This window comes from Phragmites australis, chromosome 2 (genome assembly GCF_958298935.1).
Source record: "Phragmites australis chromosome 2, lpPhrAust1.1, whole genome shotgun sequence".
NCBI lineage: Eukaryota > Viridiplantae > Streptophyta > Magnoliopsida > Poales > Poaceae > Phragmites > Phragmites australis.
In genome coordinates, this window is record NC_084922.1 from 24,070,803 (window position 1) to 24,094,525 (window position 23,723).

The 23,723-nt window shown below is 43.4% G+C and overlaps 1 protein-coding gene across 1 annotated transcript; it reads right to left on the minus strand.

Moving 5' to 3' along the window:
• Nucleotides 1–16,078: 16,078 nt before the first annotated feature.
• LOC133904098 (chaperone protein dnaJ 49-like) lies at nucleotides 16,079–21,374 on the minus strand. The gene is made up of 3 exons (XM_062345586.1): nucleotides 21,217–21,374; nucleotides 19,831–21,132; nucleotides 16,079–16,434 (listed from the first exon to the last, which is right to left on the minus strand). The coding sequence occupies exon 2, from the start codon at nucleotides 20,971–20,973 to the stop codon at nucleotides 19,849–19,851; it is 1,125 nt and encodes a 374-aa protein (XP_062201570.1). The 5' UTR covers nucleotides 20,974–21,132; nucleotides 21,217–21,374; the 3' UTR covers nucleotides 16,079–16,434; nucleotides 19,831–19,848.
• Between the last annotated feature and the right edge of the window lie 2,349 nt (nucleotides 21,375–23,723).

Sequence of the window (23,723 nt, forward strand, 5' to 3'; positions counted from 1 at the left end):
GGTGCTTGATAGTGGTTGTACACAATATATGATCGGACATGATAAAGTCACCTTTAGTGATAACTCAAAAGTAAATGTGGTAGGTTTGGGTAAGGTGGTAATCTCCAATGTACTTTTAGTTGAGTCTCTTAGTTTCAGTTTACTTTCCGTAGCTCAACTATATTATTTAGACTTCACATACTTATTTAGTGATGTTGATGTTGTCATTACTAGCAAGAAGCATAATGATCTAATCTTTAAAGGCTTTAGACATGGAGATATATATATATATATATATTGTGATTTTTTCATCTAATGAAGCTAGCTTGACAACGTGCCTCTTCACCAAGACATCTTTAGGTTGGCTTTGGCATCGACGACTTGCTCATATTGGAATGAGCCAACTCAAGAAGGCATTCAAGAATGGAATGGTGATCATTTTGGAGGACGTAATCTTCGAGAAGAAAAAATTGTGTAGTGCTTGCCAAGTGGGAAAGCAAGTTGCAAGCTCACATCCTTATAAGGCTATGATGTCTACATCAAGACCCTTAGAGCTACTACACATGAACCTCTTTAGACCAACCACCTACAAAAATCTTGGTGGTAATCTCCATTGCTTCGTCATTGTTGATGATTATACAAGGTACATTTGGACTTTCTTTCTAGATAACAAGAGCAAGACCGTTGGGATCTTCAAAAAATTTGCAAGGAGAACTCAAAATGAGTTTGAAGCAACATTAGTGAAGATCCGAAGCGACAGCGGGACGGAGTTCAAGAATACTCAAGTTGAAGAGTATTGCGAAGAAAGAGGCATCAAGCATGAGTTTTCATCTACCTATACTCCTCAACAAAATGGTGTGGTGGAGAGGAAGAACAAGATATTGATTATACTTGCAAAAGCTATGTTGGATGAGTATGGTACGCCGGAGAAGTTTTGGGCGGAAGCAATCAACACAGCATGCCATGCGTCAAATAGAGTGTATCTCCATCGACTATTGAAGAAGACGCCATACGAGCTTCTTATTGGGAGGAAACCCAATATCTCCTACTTCCGGATGTTTGGTTGTAAGTGCTTCATCTTTAAAAAGAGAGAACACCTGGAGAAGTTTGAGCATCGTTGTGATATTAGATTTCTTGCTGATTATACATCTAACTCCAAAACATATAGAGTATTCAACAATACCATCGGTTTGGTTGAAGAAACGTGTGATGTGGAGTTTGATGAATCTAATGGCTCCCAAGGAAAAGATATTGCTTGTGATGATGTAGGTGATGAACCTTTGAGAGAATTGATGAAGAAGATGGTCATTGGGGATGTCAAGCCTAAGGAGGAATATGAAGACATGCCTAATACTTCCACTCCACATACCTCCTTAGCACCCCAAGTGGATCAAGATGAAGAAAAGGATGAACAACTTCTTCCAATACATGATACACACATCTCTCAAGAGGAAGCTCAAGCTCAAGCTCAAGATGTTGAACCACCGCAAAACACACCACAAGAGCCACAAGTGAAGCAAACTCATATCTCAAAGGATCACCCAATTGACTTGATCATTGGGAGTCCATCAAAGGGAGTAAGAACTAGCTCTCAATACATTTTATTTTGTGAGCATTACTCGTTTGTTTCTTGTGTGGAACCCACTCATGTATAAGAAGCCTTCAAGGATCCAGATTGGGTGATGGCAATGCAAGATGAACTTAACAACTTCACCCGCAACGAAGTTTGGATACTTGAAGAGAGGCCTCAAGACAAGAACTTCATTGGTACAAAATGGTTCTTCCGCAACAAACAAGATGAAAACGGTGTGGTGGTTCGAAACAAGGCAAGATTAGTCGCTCAAGGTTTTGCACAAGTGGAAGGCTTGGATTTTGGCAAAATATTCGCTCCCGTGGCAAGACTAGAAGCTATACGTATCCTTCTTGCATTTGCTTCACATCATAACATTAAGCTTTATCAAATGGATGTGAAGAGTGCATTCTTTAATGGCTTCATTAATGAACTTGTATATGTTGAATAACCTTCCAGTTTTGAGGACCATAGATATCCTAATCATGTCTACAGGTTGTACAATGCACTCTATGAACTCAAGCAAGCCCCAAGAGCTTGGTACGAGCGCCTTTGTGACTTCCTAATCAATCAAGGATTCAAGAGCGGAAGGGTGGACACTACGTCGTTAACAAAGATCATCGACAAGGAGCTTTTCTTTTATCAAATTTATGTTGATGATATAATTTTTTGTTCAACTAACAAGGAATTTTGCAAGGATTTCGGAGACTTGATGTCAAAAGAGTTCGAGATGTCAATGATTGACGAGCTCAACTACTTCCTTGAGTTTCAAATCAAGCAATTGAAGGAAGGGACTTTCATCTATCAAGATAAGTACACAAAGGATATTCTCAAGAAATTCAAGATGATGATTGCAAGCCAATCAAGACTCCAATGCCTCCCAGTGGACATCTCGACTTGGATGAATCAGGTAAATCAATTGATCAAAAGCTTTACCATTCTATAATTGGATCTCTCATTTACCTTACCGCATCTAGGCCCGATATTATATTTAGTGTATGCATATGCGCTCGCTTTCAAGCTAATCCTAAAGAATTTCACCTTAGCGCCGTAAAAAGAATCTTGAGATATCTTAAGCATACACCTAGCATAGGCTTGTGGTATCCCAAAGGTGCTAGTTTTCTACTCTTTAGTTACTTGGATTCGGACTTTGCCAGATACCATGTGGATCGTAAGAGTACTTCGGGTGGTTGCCACTTGCTAGGGCGGTCTCTTGTTTCTTGGTCTTCTAAGAAGCAAAATTCCGTAGCTTTATCTACCGCGGAAGCTGAATATATAGCCGCCAGAGCATGTTGTGCTCAAATCCTTTGTATGAAGCAAACCTTGTTAGACTTTGGTGTTAATCTAGAGAATGTTTCACTCCTTTGACAATGAGAGTGCCGTAAAAATTGCAAATAATTCAGTTCAACACTCTCGTACAAAGCACATTGATATTCACCATCACTTCCTTAGAGACCATGTGGCTAAAAATGATATATCTCTTAGTGGTATAAGGTCGGAAGATCAATTGGCGGATATCTTCACAAAACCTCTAAATGAAGCCAGATTTAGTAGGTTGCGAAGTGAGATAAATATTATAGATGCTTCAAATTTCATATAGATACATTCATGATAGGAGCTTGTCTAACCTTCTCAAGATAGTGGTGAACATGGGTTTTGCTTGAGACGGTGGTTCCCTAATTTCTCTCAAGGCATGTTGTTGGGCTCATCATGAAGAAGCTTGAGAAGGGAAGTAATATGACAAGATATATAGTTTAATTTATGCTATGCACTCACATGCCATATAATTTGCACTCATGTTTAAATTCATGCACTTGCTATACATTGCATGTGCATTGGCGGTAGAGATTACAAAGGAGAATATCACTCTTTAAGAATGTTGTTCGCTTTCCATGTGAACATACACCTCCCTAAGTGTGATTAGAAAGATATAAGTGCTTAATGCCTATTGAGTCAAGTCATAGTGAATTTAAAGCCTTAATCTTTGAATTCATAGGCAATATGGCTCAAACATTTACTTGGAGTTTTCCTCCTCTTTCTTTGATTTTTATTGCTAATTTCAAAATTATTATATGATAGTCTTTTGGCAAATATTTGAAAATGAGTGTTTGAGAGGGTGAGATTTCACTCAAACTGGTCCAAACATATGTTTTCGTTGTGTGGTTGTTTGAAGTTTGGACTCAGCGCGAGATCTTAGTTCAATAGAAATCTTTCCTTCTCACCGGATGATCCGGTTCTGTCTTGGTAAATCCCAACGAATCATTCAATGCTTGGTTGTTGGCGTTTGCTAAGATTTCTGGTAATCTGTCCAGTGCTCTTCAAATTGGCTTCACCGGACCTTCCAGTGTTCTTTTTAGGGGCAGAAAATTCTCAATGGAAAGAAATAATCTGGCGAGTTCAAATTTCATTTCACCAGACCATCCGGTGTGCTTATTGGAATGTTTAAGTCAAAATGGTCTGGTGCGTATATGGTTAGACATCGGACTATCCGGTGTTCAGTTTTCACCGGAGATGCAAAATTTCAAAAGTTCTGTTAAATGGAGCGGTGCTTTGTTCGGTGCTCATTCTCGTCATCACCGGACAATCCGGTGTTCACAATATAGGTGGGACCCACATGTCATATATCTCTCATCCGCTCGGCCTCCTCTCCTTCTAACCCGTCGCCCGAGTTTCTTTCTCCTCCGCCACTGTTTCGCTGCCTCTACTCTGCCCAGCTCTCAGCCTCCAGAGGCTCTCCATCGGCTGTCTCCTCGCTGAAGCCGCCGCTCGCTCTCCCGCAGATCCACCGCCGTCGCCTAGCCACCGCCATCCTAAAATCTCTAGCGCTGCCACCGCAGTTTGTCTCGCCGCCACCACTTTAGCTTGCCACCAGCAAAAAGGAGCTCCCCTCAAGTCATCAGATCTTCTCTCTCTCATGGTGAGTTCAATTTCTTTGAGTTTCCAATTTCCCTAAACCCTAGCTTGAATTTCCTCAAATTAACTCAAATTTCATGCAAAATTCGAGCAAATTTGAGTCAAATTGCTTCAATTAAGGCCATATCTTATGCAACTGAACCTCAATTAGTGTCGCAATCTTGAATCCCTAGCATGTTCATCTAAATTCTCCTCAAATTACGGCTTAGTATTCAATTTCGGGCAAATTTCATTCAAATTTCAAACATCCAAAACTCTCGCTCATCCATATTGCATCTTTTGATCTTCTAGATGGGACGTGAGCTCCACGACAAGGGCAAGGCCGTCGAGTAACCTAAGAAGAAAAAAACAAAAGAGCAGAAGGAGTGGGATCGTGCGATTGCAACCGCCGATGCTCCAGTTTCTCAGCGAGGGCTGCAGATCAGAGACATAGATACGACTCCGCAGCGTCGGTCCACCCGCACTCGTTAGAATACTGGGTTGGGATTGATTTCGTCCAGCCAGGAGAGCCAGAAGAGAGCTTATCAGGAGTCTTAGAGAGAGTCTGACTCAGAGTAGATAGTGGAGCCACAGCCTCAAGGGGAGATCAGGTTACTGGACTTGACTTCTTACAAGTCCCCCAGGATTAAGAAGCTCATATTTGTGCCGATTGACAAGTGGTTTACCCCACAGAGGGATGAGGGGGTCAACCCCAGGTTTTGGACTATTCTCTAGGAGAGCTTTCATGCTTCTTATCTCAGGAGGAGAGTCAGTCTGAGCATGCACAAGAAAATTAACTGGTATTATCTTGAGTTGGCAGCTAGTGGAGTTGATATGAGAGTTCATTTTGAGTCTATTCCTGGACTAGCTAAGTTGGTGTCTGGAGTGGGCCAATATGTTGAGGATTGGGTGAGAGTGTTCTATGCCACGGTTTGGATACCACCCGAGAGGAACTTCATTCAGTTTATGTTCCAGGGTGAAAGCTTTAGACTCTACCGGAACAACATTTTAGAGGCATTGGGTCTTCAGGCGAGCTCCCGTTGGTTACATGAGATTGTTTATCCTCACGCCCAGCCACCCCGCTGTCCTCTCGTTGGTGGAGTCTTCCTGACAGACGACGAGATCCGACCGATCTTCAGGCCGCCTTTTGCTCCAGGATCACAGAGAGTGCCAGATATGCTGATTCCTAAGGCAAAGGCTTGACATATGGCATTAACACGTAGCCTTCTTCCGAGGATTGGATATGGAGAGGTGATCACTAGTTTGCAGCAGTGGCTGATACTCTCTATCCTCACTCACCAAAGATTTGATGTGGTTGACTTGATTCTTTGTGAGATTGAGGATGTGATTGCTAATGAGATGACCATGTCTAGACAATAGCCTTATGCACATTTCATATCTCACATGATTGCACATTCGATCAGATTCCCTCAGTTCGTTCAGGCCTACGAGCAGTAGCCTACACACTATAATGTGTATGCTCCCACAGCACCTTCAGACAGGCGACGAGGCCAGCGTGTGATGTTTCATGACCAGGAGCAGATGCCAGCTGATGTTAGAGAGAGCAGCAGTAGAGGATCAGGCCCTTACAGCTGCTGAGGCAGAGCTCCTGCACGCATTCTTCTTGAGTGACACTGACTCGGATTCTTCCGACCTTGAGTTCTTCCCACCAGTCGCTAGGTCACATGATGCTGAGGCTGGAGGGTCTTCTCAGGTTGTTCCCACTTCTACAGTTCCTTCAGTACCTGAGACAGCGACCTCCGTGCCCCCTGCTGCACCACCATCAGAGTTCATTCTTATTCTTCAGCAGATGCAGCAGCCCAGGTAGAGAAGTAGGCCAAGCTATAGGTAGACATGCTTCGGCAGCAGGAGCAACAGGCTACCTTAGAAGTTCTTCAAGCCGATCGAGAGAATAATGACCACATGTTCACATTTATCTCTAGATGTCTTGGGTCTCTCGTTCAAGCATCAGGCCTTCAGCTGCCAGTTGTTCCTCAGGCTCCAGGCCCAGCACCTAGTCCTCTCCCGGGCAGTGTCAGTGGAATCTTGGGAACACCAGTGTCAGCATTCCCTTTGTCACCCCTCTTCAGCACTGGTGTATTTTCTCAGCCTGCCGGGACTACGGAGGCCAATTCTACCTTCATTGTCTACTCCTATGACTAGCGCTCTTCGCTTTGAAGACTCTCCATAGCCAACAGTGCCTTCTCAGCAGCCATCCATTCAGACTCCTCTAGTCGTTCAGTCTACCTTCGAGGAGCTCGATGCAGCACTTCTAGAGATGGCTACTCAGGGCACTACTACTGCTACCAGCTCAGCCCTAGCTACAGTCTCAGAGGCACCATCAGAGTCAGCTCAACCTCCTCAGCCAGCTGTTGGCCCTGCAACTGTTGAGCTATCAGATTCAGATATAGACTTAGGCTCACAGATCAAGGTGCAACCGTCTCCAGTAGCGCTGACTTCCTCCTCTCCCCTGGATGTTTAGGAGTGTGCTCTTTTTGGTGCTTAGATGCCAAAGGGAGAGAGACTCTAGGTAATAGGGGGAGTTTTTTGGAGAGAGGTAGATGAGTGACTAGTGAGCTTTTTAGTTCATAGACTTAGGGGGAGCTTGGGTAGTATAGGGTCAGAGTGTTGGATTTTCATGGATTTTGATGTAATGACAAGCTATTTATTTCTTAATCAATGTGTTTTGCTTGTCATCGCATTGTGTTTTCTTTCATGCTCTGTTTTAATTCTTATTCTACTAGCATAATAGGTTGTTCTTGTACTAGACTTTCTCTTGCTTATTTGTTATATGCCGTTCAGTGCCTAGTATGATAGGGTGTTCTTCATTTTTATTTCCTTATTTCTTTATGTTGTCATCAATCACCAAAAAGTGGGAGATTGTAGCATCTAGGCCCCTAGGTAAGTGGTAAGTGTTTCGATGATTAATGGCAATCATATCATTGTGACTAATGTATATGTTTTAAAGAAAATCAAATTCTTTAATTCACAATGATTGAATGGTTTTTCTTGGTCCCTCATGGAATTCTATTGGTCAATCAAAGGACTTTTGAGTCAAAGATTAAGGATCTTCTAGTTCTAAGTGTCACAAGGTGATGAAAGACATTTAGAGTAGTTATAGGTCTCCTTTTTTGTCTTTTGACTATACTATAAATGGAGGCTAAGTATTGTAGCTTGATCTAGTTGAGTCTGGACATAGTTGGATGCACACTTGCGAAAATCTAGCACTGGGTAGCTCAAATAAATCTATGGATAAGAAGTTGAGAAGTTAGAACTCAAAGTCGATTGAATTAGATGAGTTACAGGAAGATTATTCTCACCGGATTGTCCGGCGTGAGAAGAGTTTTACTCACCAAACTATTTATCTTTTCTGTTAAGACTTCAACTGAACTCACCGGATTGTCCGGTGATCGAAGGATTTGTATACCGGAGCATTTAACAAAAGAATTTTTTTTGGAGAAATTTAAAGTTACATGCACCGGATTGTCCGATGATCTGAAGGATTCATACACCGGACCATTTAATAGAAGCTTAGTATGTTTGGAGAAAATCATAGTTGAATTGACCGAATTGTCCGATGACTTAAAGGGGTCATCACCGAACTATTTGACAGAAGCTTCGTATTTTCAGAGGAAATAGAGTATAACTCACCAGACTATCCGATGATGCTATATGGAAGAACACCGGAGCATTTTGCAACGGCTATTGACAACTGTCAAATCAGCATGTGGAAAATGTTAATTCACCAGATTGTCCGATGTTATTAGATGCGTGTGCACCGGACTATCCGGTGTTCACAGAAAAAATGAGTGGTTGGGCAATGGCTAGATTTGGACCTCTAGCCTATATATACCTCCTCACTTGGTTTCATTCGTCTCTCTTGCAACCCAGAAACATTCATACATATTGTGTATCATCTAGAGGTAAGGGAGAGCACTTGAAGTGTTTTGCAAGTTCTTAATTGAATATTAAGGACTCCATTAGTGCTTCAAGAGTAGTGAGTGTGCATCTAGCTGTTGTTTTAGGTTTGATTGGGATCAAGTGGACCAGTTAGCTTGTTACTCTTGGTGGTTGGCAACACCTAGCCGGTCGTGGAGATTGGAAGTGTTCTCGGTGAGCTCTTGGAGGTCTTATGGGAGCCCCGAGAAGCTCATGTACTTGGTTTGATGCCCGCCAATCCGAAGATGGAGAAGTGACAATCACTAGTGAGCACTTGAGTCTCGGTGACTCAAGGGGGGCGACATCCTTGTGTGGATGCTCCAACGAGGATTAGTGAAGAGGGCTAACTCTTCGATACCTCAGGAAAAACTCGGTGTCCTCTTTCCCTACTCTTGTTACATTCCGCATTTTGCTTCTAGCATTTCTGTCGGTGATATGGGAACCAGGGGTTCCCAAGTCCCGAGGCCAGGACAGCACAATACCACGTGGCGCCATCCCTCGGGGACCGTCTCCCCGAGGGCCGAGAAAAGAAAGTTCCGGGAGGGGTGCTCGGGGTCAAGAAGAGTTGGTCCCCGAGTACCCAGAGTTCCCCGAGGACCCGAGAAGAGCCAGTTCCAGGAGGGGTACTCGGGGCTATAAACAGTTGGCCCCCGAGTACCCGGAGTTCCCCGAGGACCCGAGAAGAGCCAGTTCCGGGAGGGGTGCTTGGGGCCATAAACAGTTAGCCCCCGAGTACCCGGAGTTCCCCAAGGACCCGAGAAAAGACGAATCCGGGAGAGGGTGCTCAGGGCCAAGAACAGTTGGTCCCCGAGTACCCAGAGTTCCCCGATGACCTGAGAAGCCCCTTGCCGGTGGACCCCACAAGGGCTCCACGGTGAGGTGTCAATCAGTGGGAGGCCCGATGCTGCATTTAAGAGGGAGCGTGGCCTGTCACATCCAACCACTCCCCCCCCCCCCCCACGTCTGTTGTACTGAGTACGTCAGTCCCTGCCACCGCCTGGCAGGAAGGCGTGGGGATATTTAATGCGACGAGTCCCATCGCACGTCACCCTGCGGGGCCCATAAAGGAAACAGCTTGAAGATATCGTCACTGGGCTCGAGGCGTATCGCCTGCCACCCTGCCACGTCAGACCATGTCAGATCTGCTTTGACCGGACGGCCATGCGGGGATATTCAGCGGCTGCCTGGTGGGCCCCCCTGCACCAACACCTGCTAAAGTTGGGGCGTAATGAGCGACGGGACCGGCTGAAGGGCGCATTTTCAACCCCTGTAACATCAAACTGTAGACCCATAATGGTTACTTTCCATTTATAGCTTACAGGAGCTCGTGCCCCCGTTCTGGGCACGCTAAGCCTCCCCTGATAGGATAAAAGGGGGGAGCACTTCGGAGAAAGACGGGCGAATAGAAGTTAGAAGTTCAGATGAAGCTCAAGACTTAGAGAGAAAAACCTTGTAACACAGAGATCCAGAGAAAGACATTCCAAGAGTATTAATAGCACATCAGACACACAGGAGTAGGGTATTACGCTCCGTGCGGCCTGACCTGTCTAAAATCCCTTGTGCATTTACTCCTACTAGCCGACGATCATCCGTCCCGCCTAGATCTCATACTTTCGCATTAAATTCACGTACGAGGTAGATCCAGAATCAGCCCCCCGATCGAATCTCAAAGGGGATCCCTCAGGATCCCCGCTTGCGGTGTTCATCCACCTACAATTTCCTTCATGCAAGTTTCAATTCTGCAGTTTACTTATGTTCTATATACTTGCATGTTTGTGCTTATCTTTCTAGTTTGCTAGGTCATGTAGTTGCTTTTATACATTCTAAGCTAAGTTTGCTTCTTGTTTTAGAAATCGGTAGTTAGTTTAGTTTTTAATTAATGCCCTATTCACCTCCCCTAGGACTATTAGATTCTTTCAGTGGGCTTCCCAATCTTGCGTAGGCTAGATATTTATATTACTAGACTTTTTTATCAGATCTTTACTGTAGTTTTGAGGGCCAGCCCGTTATCCTTAATAAAGCTAGGCTCAGGAATTTGACATATTTTATTGAAAAATCATGCGAATTTACACACAGATATTGTTTTGTCTATTACATGGCACAATTTGATTGGACAAAATAAATGACAGATTTTGTCACAAAAATATGTCAACATATAGCTAGACAAACTCATTAATATATAGCAATATCCGCATAATAGTAAGTTTTTGCAAGATTTAATATATCCTCCTTTTTTAGAGAGGTAGGAGTAACAGTGTGCACCTTAAAAAAGACCTAATGTGTTAGTGTAGCCCTACTTAATTTCACTCCCCAGCATTAGTGACTTAATTGAGAGAAAGGCTTACTGTTTTCTAAAAAGTTGGTTTGCATTGCAAACTAACTAGGGTATATTCCTTCATTTTTTGACAGCAACTTTGGACTTTCAACATATCAATGTCAGCAATTATTGCCAGCTGCAACAGAGTAGTCACAATTTCCTGGCCTTGTTAACTTGTTCTAGGAGACAATGCTGGGAGTGGGGGGAAAAGGTGCATGTGGATAGATCAATTGTAGAAGCAAATCTTGTCATGATCAGTTGAAGAAGCAAATCACCAAAAGCTATGCTGGTACAGACTTATTGGATTGGAATCAGTTAAAGGTGGCCTACTGAAAGATATAAATGCATGTAGGTTTATGTGTTTGACATGTATGCTTGTATTTGACATATGTGTATACATGTGTTTGACTCTTTCTGATTATTCCACTGGGCCCAGCTATCTCTTGTCCTCCACTTCTGGTGTGTATGTGTTGGCTAATTGGTGGGGCGATAGTTATCGGCTATCTATACACACTAATCTTAATAAAAATAATACTCCATCCGTTTCGTAATATTTGTCTACGTCCACCATTATGTACAAACCAAAAAATACTGAAATCGAGTGAAAAATATAGTGAGATAACCATGCTACCCCTAATCAATGCGAGAATGAGAGCAAGTAATTCACTAACGTTAGAGTAAATGCATGCATGCACTCAAGGACATAGCAGGAATATGAACCTAAAACATCCTTGGTTACTGCAATAGACAAATAATTTGAGACAGATACTTTCAAAGACTATGGACAAATATTACAAAATGGAGGGAGTAATATTATATGTGACCCAGCTGGGCATTAAGTTTGTAGCTAGAGAAAGGGGGATAAGGCAGGTGATGGTGGTGCTCCCTCCTTTTCAGCTGGAGTTGTTCTATGCCCAGATGCACAAGCTTGGTCAGACACAGGAAGAGGAGATCATGAAGATCCATTCGATGTACCTGAGTGAGGCCTAAAATTTTGCTTCCATATGTGTCCATGTCTTCGTGACCATATATACTCGCTTTTTCCTATTTTTGCTTGTTATTGTGTCGTGCGAACATATTGGGGGTCCTGCTCGTCTTCTCATTGTCTGGAAAATATTCCTCGGATGATTCGGCAAATTCTGGAATTTCTCCATTCCCACACCAATACTACACTATTGGTCATGTAGGGCATACATTACAATTCAGATTTAGAAAGTAAACTTTAGTATATAACTCTTTTTATACACGTTCCTAAAATTTTAAATTTGCAAAAATAAGTAAATCTTAATTAAAAAGATCCCAGCCGAAAGATTCTAGTTATTGGATGGCTACCTCCGGTTTTCGTTAATTGTCTGGACTCGATTGAGGAAATTTCTCACAAAACAACTTGTTTAATTCTCGTCGTGCTTGTCCAATCAAATATGTGGATAAAAAGGCCATATGAGAACTCCAATGTTCAAACTAGACGTACTAAACGTTGGTACCTTATCTACTGCTATGGTTATGGAAATACACTGGACAATTCCCATCTATACACTGGACAAGTATTATCCCAATTGCTTCCCATCTATACTTGTACTCTTGACAATTCAACACCTCTACTTTTAAACAGGTGAAAATTACCAGATGTAATTCCAATTTTGCCAAATGGTCTTAGTCGTGAACCGTGACACCCCCAGCAAAAATGAATAACATGGCAATATATATATATATATATATATATATATATATATATATAAAAGGAAAACTAGTCTGGAGTACATACTCACTACTATGATATACCACATAAATAAACTGGATATACTCCTTTATCACTATAAGTATACTTATATACTCATTCTAAGATGCTTCAATGTGAACTACATAAAAAAATTAAAAAGAAGTCCATTATTTTTAATAGATTTTGATAGTACTTTTATATTTGTACATAAAAACATAATATACTAAAAAAGTGTGCAGAAATGCATAATTGCAACACGAGAAGCTAACACTGTGAGTTACAACATGTTATTTGCACTGCGCACATCCCCTAGTTACAACTCGAAACACTATGAGTTACAACTTGTTAGGTAGACCAGTTACAACTTCACGTCCAGAAATGTATAATTGCAACACGAGAAGCTAACACTATAAGTTACAACTTGTTATTCATACTGCGCACATCCCCTAGTTACAACTCGAAACATTGTGAGTTACAACTTGTTAGGTAGACTAGTTACAACTTCACGTCTAGAAATGCATAATTGCAATACGAGAAGCTAACACTGTGAGTTACAACTTGTTATTTGTACTGCGCACATCCTCCAGTTACAACCCGAAACACTATAAGTTATAATTTATGGGGTGTGCGGAGACATGAATTACAGTAAACATACCTCCAGAATATATATACAGTATATATATATATAGAAAAACTAGTCTGTACTTCCGAGAGTACATACTATCTACTATAATATATCACATAAATAAACTGAATATACTCCTTTGTCGCTATGAGTCACATCTCCTTCACATCCTAATGGTCAATGCAACTGGACCGTGGCAGCAGCTAGCTTAATTCAGCATCAGCCACTTGATCCATATATGCCTGCATACCAAGTCAAACCAGATGATGCCTGCATACCAAGTCAAACCAGATGGTCAGATAGCTACCACTTCATAGATCGCTTTTGTTGGTTGCATTCCAGTCCCGTCTGGGCCACCTGGAGAGATTGGGATTATTGGCCTTTTTGTTGGCTACCTATCGTCTGTCTGCCTTTCTTCACCATTTGCACATCCTCCATTATCTTCTGTCTCATCACTTTTTGAGCTTAAAACATCCCTGTTAAATCCCTAAATATCTCGGAGATGCGTACTGTCGATTTGCGTGTCGAGATCAACGATCGTTTCCTCAATTATTTGAGCAGCGTTTGAAGTTTACATGTGGTGGAAAAAGTGAAAAAAATGCCAGTTCTCTTCAGGACATGTTGCCATCTTGCCAGGTCCTCATTTGATCCCGGATTGCAGAGTTAAGGGACGAGATTGCCGATTTTAAAGGTGAGGGGCAAAAAATGTCCCTTTTGTGAAGGTTTAGGGACCAAATTGATCACATTGCCGTCTTGTTTGATACAGTTTGACCCGGCCCAAGCTCCGGAACTGGAGCCGGAGCATAATTATGTAGCATTGCCTCTTTGCATACCGCAGCTATGTAATTTTCTTCTTAAACTTCTATACTTCCATGGAGTACGTAGATAAATATATAGATATTTTTTTACTTGAGAATCTAAACACGCAGAATTTGGATATCTGGAATAAGAAAATATTTGAATCTAGGTACCTACAGAATAATCACTACTCATAGTTCAGATCCCTAAAAATAAGAACCAAATTACCCCAAAAGTTAGGCATGCGGGCAATGGCCATGAGACATAAAGGGGAGGACATGTGGAGTGTACAACCTTCTTGTTATCGCCACAGTTGCTTTTTCCTCATAAGTTATATAGCCACCATCCTTTATCCTAAGATAATAAAAGATATTCGTGGTGACTCTAATGGGACAAAGGTGAGAAATCATGGAGATCCATCTCAAGCATGCCTAGCGCATTATAGGATCATGGTCGCCAAAAGCATTCTGTTTTTTGTCTCATGATGAGCTGCCTCATGCCAAGGGACTTTCACAAGTTTTTTTTTTTTTTTTTTTTTTTTGAAACGAGAACGTTCTCAAGTTGTAGGCTCACACAATTCTTCAACATTTAATTGCAACCTTTCTTTTGTTTGCGTGGACGTTGCTGTGCTTGTGGAAGGTAGGAAAGGAGATATTCCATTTCCACAAGCTCATGAGCAACTAACTTCACCCACGATGCGCCATGGTCCTGGAGGTTGTTCTGCTCTCCTGGTTAACAGCTCAAAAGGACAGCACTGTGGCGTCAACCAATTGCAACTCAGTCTTGCAAAAACAGATTGCTACCTGCAATTATTTCCCCGTGGAATGGAGAACTGGTTAGTTCATTGGTTGTCGTGCGTGTCATATTGGTTGTATCCATGTTAAGACGACGCTTGAGACTTGAGAGCCCCAGAATCAAGATTACCAAAAACCAACAGTGCCCTCGGTTCAGAAATTAACCAGATCCAACAACGGCAATGGTACCCACTTAAATGCACATTATCTATGCTACGAGTCATGACACATCTCCAAATGCCAGACGACAGACCATATATGGGCATCTTGTGTTCTGGTGACACGCCATCACACCAAGAAAGCAAATTTAAGACAACGGTACCAGGCAGGACAACCGTCATATAGTGATATGCACACCAACAAAAGCGAAAGATCACAACAAAGCCACCAGAATATAACAAAGATGCCTGACCATAGGAAAAGATCATAGAAAAGTTGCCACCGGATTAAAAGTGGGTTCAGATTGATACAGAAGTGCATCGCTTTCTATTACCATCTAGGGATGACAGCTAGACTTATGGATTCAGATCCATGTAGATTCTGCACCCGATGGGTGTAGATTCGGATGCAAAATTCTACTCATAGATCTAACAGATTGGATACCTGACACTGTAACGGATCAGTTCAGATTTTTTCCTAACCTCATGGTGACCTATGAGCACTCGGCTCATCTCGCTCTCTTCTTTCCCTCACCCGGCCTCCATCATCTCCTTTCTTTCTCTCTCGCCCAGCCTCCCTCACTCTCTCGCCTCTCGTTTCTGAACACTCTCTCTCCCTACCAGAGGCGACAACGGGTGATTCGATCGGCCTCCCCGCCCAATCATCTCCTTTCTTTCTCAGCTCGACCGCTGCCCCTCCACAACCTCTCTGTCGCCCCACCTCACCGCTGCGGCACCAAGGCCCCTCCTGGCCTCCCTTCCATCGCCCTGCTGTCGCCCCTCCTCCTAGCCTCCCCGCCCGACCCCACCTCCTTAGCCTCCCCGCCGCTACCCCTCCACATCGTCGCCCCTCCTCACCCACGTCCTACGCCGCCCCTCTGCGTCAGGCCTCCGACCCCTCCACACTCGGACTCTGCCTTCACCCCCTCCGCGCCGCCCTTCAGCGCTTTCACCCGACCTTCACCCCTCCACGCTCGTGCCCCTCAACCCCTCCACGTGCTCTATGTTGATTAGACCCATCAAGTCACCGTCAGGTTCAAGAGCAGCGACACGTTTCAACCCGATTAGCACTTCAAGTGTGGATCAAGATTTTTGATTCAGATTTCACGTCAAGTATGATTTTACTCCACCCGATCCCGAAATGTTGCCATCCCTATTACCACCATGCTCAGTGATATGCATGGTTCCCAAAAGAAATACAGACAAGTTTTTCAGAATGCTTGGTGTCCTTTACTTGCATCATGTATGGAGAAATGGACATCTTAGCAACCGAGCAAATATAGGAGTGAAGAACCAATTTCGCTATAGTTGCATTGTCCGTTTAAGTCAGGTATTCTCAAAGAAAACAAGAAAATAAAATACGATAGATATGCTTCATATACTACACGTCTGCACGTGATCAACCCAACCCCTATGATGGAACTCAACAATTGCATATCCTTTTTAAGTAGCTACGGTAGTACGGTCCTCAATACTACTTAAGATAGCAACCAGGCAGTGTGTGTAGTCATCAAGGGCACTTATTCCGTAAAATTTCCTGCTGGTCCAAACTAATTTGTTCCTGTCATTTGAAGCTGGTAATCAATGGAGCAAGAATTGGAGACCTTTACACCATAGCCAAAGCTCTCATCTCCTTGCCAACCTACAATGAATAATCAAAAGAACCGTCATGACTAACAAATCATTTAATAATAATAAAACTATTATGGCTAAAAATATTAAAAAAGAAAGCTTCTGACCAATAAAATCATTCATAAAGCCAAATGATGCTGCGAAGTAGTTGTGGGCATTAGTCTATAAATTATGCCCTATGATACCATAAAAAGAATTTTGCATCATTCGACACCTATGGGTATCCGATATTCAAGATCAAACAGTCCAAAGCTATAGGTGGGTAATTGGGTTTGTCGTTTTATTTCTATTCTGAATATCAAGGTGATAATGGTCTTGATAAAATGCATCCAACTATGACCGTTTGTGCTTGGGTCTGAAACCAATTATTTCTGATTGCTTGTGGTGCAAACACACACCACACATCAAATTAATGAGACCATGGAAAAAAAACAATTTACAGAACGTGTCATGTGATAATAGGCAGGTCCATGCTTTTTATAATTAGATACATGCCTACAAGCTGATCTCAAAACAAAAGGAATATAACAAATACAACTTAGCACACAATAATACCACATTTCACCATACAGATGGACCGTTTGTCATCACCTGACAACCTTAGCATGCACTAACAAATCTTTATATCGAGTGCACATGAACTTGTCATCAGTTTTGATAGGAACATGAAGAGGAAGGGGTTGAGGAAATGAAAGGTGCTAAATAATAAAGAGAGAATTCCTTATTTGCCATTAGAAGATAAGGTGATTCCCTATTTGCCACACCACAGAATGAACTTCCTTATTTGTCACTGCTTCTATTTTCATTCCTTCCTCGCCACTTTCATCCATTTTACCCATAAAAAAGACATTTGCCTTTGGGGAGCCACCAACAATTAATCGAAGTTTATGGCTATTTAGAGACCGGATCATAAATGTGATGTCCTAGAGAGTTGTAAAAAGAACTTTATGCTTCCATAGAGTTTATGAATGCTGAATTTGGATGAATAAATCATGAGATATGAATTTCTGAAGTCGTGTTGTTTTCCAGCATTTGTGACTATGATTAGGCATAGCAAAAGCCCGAATTATTCTTTTGGTGAATACCAAAGTTGTAGATAATTTTAATGTGTGTATTTGTTGTGTTTACTGTTGTAGAAAAATAGATATGAAAATTAATTCTAGATTTTGCTATGCCTAATCATAGTCACAAATATTGGAAAACAACACAACTTCAAAAATTCATATGTCTTGATTTATTCATCCAAATTCAGCGTTCAAAAACTTTATGGAAGCATAAAGAAATTTTTTACAACTCTCTAGTACATCACATTCTATGATCTATCTCTAAATAGCCCTAAACTTCGATTAACTGTCAGTGGCTCCCCAAGGACAAATATGTCTTTGTTATGGGTAAAATGGATGAAAGTGGCAAGGAAGGAATGAAAATTAGAAGCAGTAGCAAATAAGGAAGTTCATTTTGTGGAGTGGCAAATAGGGAATCACCTTATCTTCTAATGGCAAATAAGGAATTCTCTCAATAATAAAAGCTAGATGCTCAGTGATCTGCATAGCATTCAGTCTGTTTTATCCAATAAAACAAAGACTTATGTTATTCATTGATTTGATTCCAACATGACTAATTAAGATGCCCAGGTTTTTTTAGGAGAAAAAAATATAATTCCGTAGTTCAGTAGTTAAGATGCAACACTGATATAGGCCAGGTACGCGCTGCAACTCTTGAGCTAAAACAATTCAAGACCTAAAGGCTCGTACCAGCAGGCAAATAATTGAGAGATCATCTAGATGCTGGTTCAAGATACAAAACTGTCCCTTTACAATCTGAGTATTTTAACTTTGGACAATGACTAGCAGAAATAAAACACAATGTTACATTGTTTCTGACAAAGTAACCAACTCATCCTTATGACTTCCATATATGTTTGCATGCTAAATAAATACATCAGTCTTATTGAAGTTTTTTCTCCAATCCGAATCGCTAAATTACTTTTCATATAAACCACAGGTTAGTTTATGGGTTAAATACATAAGCCTATCACTATTGTGTCATTGCAGTATTAGATGAGCCAGAACGAGAGGAGGATAAGAAAAGCATAGATACAACAGAACTTCCGAGACCTGAAACATGTCTAGAGGAGGTGTGAGAATCAGAACATACAACCAGACTAAGAGGTTCAACCAACCTCAAAGTGTGTAAATCCAATCCAGATGAGATGGTAACAACACTCCAAATCCCCAATGAGCATGCAACTAATTACATAAAACAATTTAATGACTTGAACAGTATCAATGGAATCCAAGAAGATTATGGAAAGAATTATAGTATCAACAGACTGTAGTGGTTCGTCAAAAATAAGAAATCAACATTCAGGGATAGGAATTTGGCAGAATGGCTTGAAAACTTCATCCTTGAGATCCATAAAATACAATAAAGTACATATGTTTGTAAATAAAGATGGTGGCATAGCAACACAATGAACATAGAAAAAAATCAATATACAAGCTGCTAGCCATAAAATAATCTTAGTATCAAAATATTACAGGTCGATTTATAGTTTTCTGTATGATATACAAGCTGCTAGCTGTAAAAGCAAGCTATTAACTTATTACTACTAGCAGTGTGGCTAACTGGCACTTCCAGTCACATTTGTGTACTGCACCTGCGCATGCTTAATAGTAAGGAAATAAAATACTCCTATGTAGCATGTCGGACATGCATTTTCATTAACTAGCTATCATTTAGGGAAGTTGGCATACTGGCTACATCAACAACCAATATTCAGATGATCCCCAATCCTCAAATGAAGGTGTTAAAAGGATGACAAATGAAATTGACATACATGTGAAACATTGATCAAACACATATTTAGGAGCTCTCTGGTTAGACGCCACTACAGAATTCAAAGATAAAAAGATAGTAGCTTCGACCTCCTTTCTTCCACAATCACAACATGGACCCCTAGTCAGGTGGAAAGTGGAAAGCATAACTCGCATGCACAGCATATGTGCACCCAGAGGATAGAGTAAGTAAACCACAGAAGAGGAACAAGGCTTGAGAACATATAGTTGCCTTACAAAAAGGGAAATTTGATTATATGTTTCAAAGTTGATAATATGTCTAAAGTTGATCATCATTTGATCATATATTCCACATGGACTAATTTGTAACAAAGTTTAGCCTTCACCTCTCTTACCCAACACGAAATTTTGTTACAAACTAGTCCCTGTGGGATATATGATCAAATGATGATCAACTTCGGACATATCATCAAATGTTGATCAACTTTGGGACATATAATCATTTTTCCCTTACAAAAAAGATCATGGTACAGAGCAGATATGGATGCAACATGGTCTACAAAAACATTACTGTTGCAAAATTATGTGTACAGAAAGTGGAACTGCACCTTGCACCGATGGATGAATTACTGTGCTGTCGCCTCAAATTTCTGAAGCATATCACAGTGGGGTGTCTGGTATGCTAACCCCCATTGGCGACGTTGCAGCTCAACCCTGCAATTCTGTGTCAGTATCGAGAAATAATCCCTCTCAACATGCCGCTCCAGCGTCGCACGCTCAGTGCTTTGGTGTGGATACTGCTCCTCAAAATTAGGCATTTTGACATAGTATGTGACTCCGCGTGGGGTCTGGAACTTGTGCTCATAAGGGTAAGAGCGGTTGAGGGAGTAAACAGGCTCAGAGGACGGCAGGAAGTTGAGCAACAGCAGCAGCAGGACAGGCAAGAGCTGAATAAGCATCCGGACCGTCGAACCACCGGAATTCTGTGCTGCATGGGTGTGCATCCCGCCGGTCCTGAAATGGAACGTCCCAAATTGCCCAAACTGCCTGGTGGTTGCAGGTGCCATCCCACCAAAGAAGAAATTCCTGAATATCTCATCTGGGTCAAAGTCATCCTCGTAGAACCCATTGTAGGCACGAGCGGTGGATGCCGCCCTCCTGTTATGTGTTACAGGCTCATCTGAGCCAACGAGATCATAGCGCCTGCGGCTCTCAGCATCACTGAGGCACTGGAATGCCTTGGAGACGGCCTTGAATGCGTCCTCGGCGCCCAGTGCCTTGTTCTTGTCAGGGTGCACCTTGAGCGAGAGCTTGCGGTAGGCCTTGCGCACGTCCTCGACGGTGCAGTCCTTTTCAAGGCCGAGGATCTGGTAGTAGTCCCTGGTGTGCTTCTTGACCTGGCGCACCACCTCCAGCTGCTCCGCGGTGTACTCCCTCGCGCCGGTCTCCTCCTCTCTCTTCTTTCCCTTCTGCTTCCTCTCTCTCAACCCATCAGCCTCAGTTGCTTCTGCCGCTGCTGCAGGCTGCGACGGCGGCGGGGGTTGTGGAGATGATGACAAGGACGCGGAGGAGGTGGAGGAGGCGTCGTCCTCGGGGCTAAGGAGCGGGGAGAGGAGGTGGTCGATGGGGAGGGAGGGGTCGAGGCGCTTGGCCTTGGAGAGGAACTTGATGGCGCGGGATCGGTCGCCGGCGTCGAGCGCGTCCTTGCCGATGCGCAAGCACTTGGCCGCATCGTCCTTATTGCCCTCCATGTCAGGCGCGGATTGGCCCGCGCGACGCCGCGACGGAGCTCTCACAGCGCTCCGCAGCCGATCGAGCCGCGGACGCGACCGGGAGGAGCTCGCACGACGGCGCAGGAACCAGCCCGATCGGATCAGATCGGCTCGGCCCCAACCCCAACCCAATCCAATCTGCCAGGGGAGAAGAGGTCAAAAGAGGAATTCGAGCTGGGGACTGCGGGCGAGGGGGGAGAGGAGGAGGCATGGGCGGCTTACCTGCGACGCGAGGCGAGGTGCAGCAGGGTTCAGGAAGGGGGGATCGCCGGAGCTAGCGGCGGAGGGAGGGAGGAGGAAAGGGGATAGGGCGGCGACACCGACGCGGCGACGACCCCCGAAACAGATTCTCTTGTTTGCCTGGATTTTTGTTGCCGTTTCCACGCGTGAAGGATGCGTAAAGACTGCGGGCAGCCCAATTGCGTTTTCGGCCTAGCCCGATACTGTTTTCCCCCTCTACTACGATATCCTCGTCCATTCTTTTTTTTATTTCAGCAAAGCTATTCTGACCCTTCTCAAACCTTTCCTCCTCGAGAGAATTCTCTGTGAGTCACTCGATGTTAGAGGAATTCTTAATTTTACCATCAAAAAGTTTTCATCCCTTTCTTGCTATTGTTTGTTTTATCCGTCCTGTTTCTACCACTTTTACCACGTCTATTAGCTTGGAACGACATTTGGCAAGGAGATATGTCAGTATTTTGCAAAAATGGATGTTTTGCCCTTGAGTCCTAGCGCACCTATCTAACCGAGCCAGGCGACCCAGCCCGAGCCATCCCCATTCCATCACCCCCAACCATCCCCATCCTTATGCTCGAAACCCTAGTGTTGGGGAATGCTCTCACAGGCCCTATTTGGATGGTAAGTCGAAGACCTCTGATGAATATTATTTACTGATAGAATACAATTATGTTATTTCAAAAAATGCTTGATGACAAATAGACCCATCGGGCAAGCCACTCAGACCTTCGGAGGCCGATCGAAGGCCTCCCTACGTCACCCCAAGGAAATCCCCTAAAGAGAGCGCAGAAGCTACTGTTTGTTTTTTCGTCTCGTTTCTGCCACTTTCGTCACGTCTATTAGCTCGGAACGACGTTTGGGCAAGGAGACATGTCAGTATTTTGCAAAAATGGTTGTTTTCCCTTGAGTCCTAGCCCACTTATCTAACCGAGCTAGGTGACCTAGCATGAGCCGTCCCCATTCCATCACCCCAACCATCCCCATCCTTATGCTCGAAACACTAGTGTTGGGGAATGCTCTCGCAAGCCCTATTTGGATGGTAAGTCGAAAACCTCTAGTGAATACTATTTACTGACATAATACAATTGTGTTATTTCAGGAAATACTTGATGACAAATAGATCCATCAGGCAAGCGACTCAGACCTTCGAAGGCCAACTGATGGCCTCCCCACATCGCCCCAAGGAAATCCCCTGAAGAGAGTGTCGAAGCTATTGTCGCAGACGAAGCCTTTGATGGGCCTTCGGAGGTCAACCGAAGACCAATTCGTGACGCCACGATGAAGCTAGCCGAAGGTACGCCGAAGGTACCATCTGCGATAGACCTTTGGGAGCTCAGGCGAAGGGGTGGTGTTCGCTGGAATCCGAGGATGATGGAGGGTACAGTTGTAAATATGCTAATGTACTTAGGATAGTACTAAAATACCCTCGAATATGCTGAGAATATGTCAGTTAGAGGGGTAAAATTGTAAATTATAACTGTGAGTAGTTGAGTATGGGCTATAAATAGGTCGGTACTGTAACTGAAAAGATGGATGATATTGATGATATTGCACAATTTTCTATAAGCATGTGTCACATAAAGGAGCCTCGGTTCCCTCGGAGAAGCCGAAGGCCCCTCCCTATGTTCCCAATAGTTAGTGTCGTCCGTAGGGATCGAACATTTCGAAACCATGCCACCTAAAAAGAAGCCAAAGCCACTTGGTACGTGAGCAACATTGTTGGAGCAGCTGATTCCAGTGGGGGCTTCGGCCAAGGTACAACCTTCGATGGTGTCAGAGCCAGTTAACACTTCGACCAGTGGAGCTGATGGCGACTAGCAGGGACAGGATGGTGTGAATGTTGTGGTCCCAGGCAATGGTGAAGCTCGTCATGAAGAAGCTCTCTAGGAAGATGCAAATGCAGCAATACGAAGGGCAAAAGCTAACCCTCGCGCCCGCTTTGAGGCTCTGGCAGAAGAATGGGGGAAAGCACATCTTGTTGAAGAGCTTGAGAACTTCGGTAGCTTGGGACAGTACGAAGTCGAGGAAGAAACTAAGGGAAAGGGCGGCCAGACTAGAAGCTGACGAATTGGAGAGATAAATTACACAGAAAAAGCGTATGTTGGATGGCTTCGCAGCGAGTTGGATGGCTTCGTAGCGAATCGAAAGGCCGCTGAGTATCACCGTCGATCTAACAAAGCCAGAAGAACTCTGGACAAAATACAAGAAATCAATGGGTTGTAGCCAGGGGGCGAGCAGACCCACATGATCACTCCTTCGTTGGTATTTACAATACGGCCAGTGTAGGACCTTCGGCATAGATCAGGAGCTGGCGATCCAGAATCACCACTCTCCATCGGCTTACAAAACCAGCCATGGCCTTCGGGCTTCAAGATGCCGAGGGTTGTGATGTTTGACAGAGAATCGGATCCAAAGGAATTCGTTATAAGTTTCGAGGCATCAGTTGAACCGTTGGGGGAGACGACACAACGCTGGCAAAGGCCTTTGTATTA

What these genes read in the sequence shown, in the direction of transcription:
- LOC133904098 (XM_062345586.1), bottom strand. Translation starts at nt 20,973, where the DNA reads ATGGAGGGCAATAAGGACGATGCGGCCAAGTGCTTGCGCATCGGCAAG.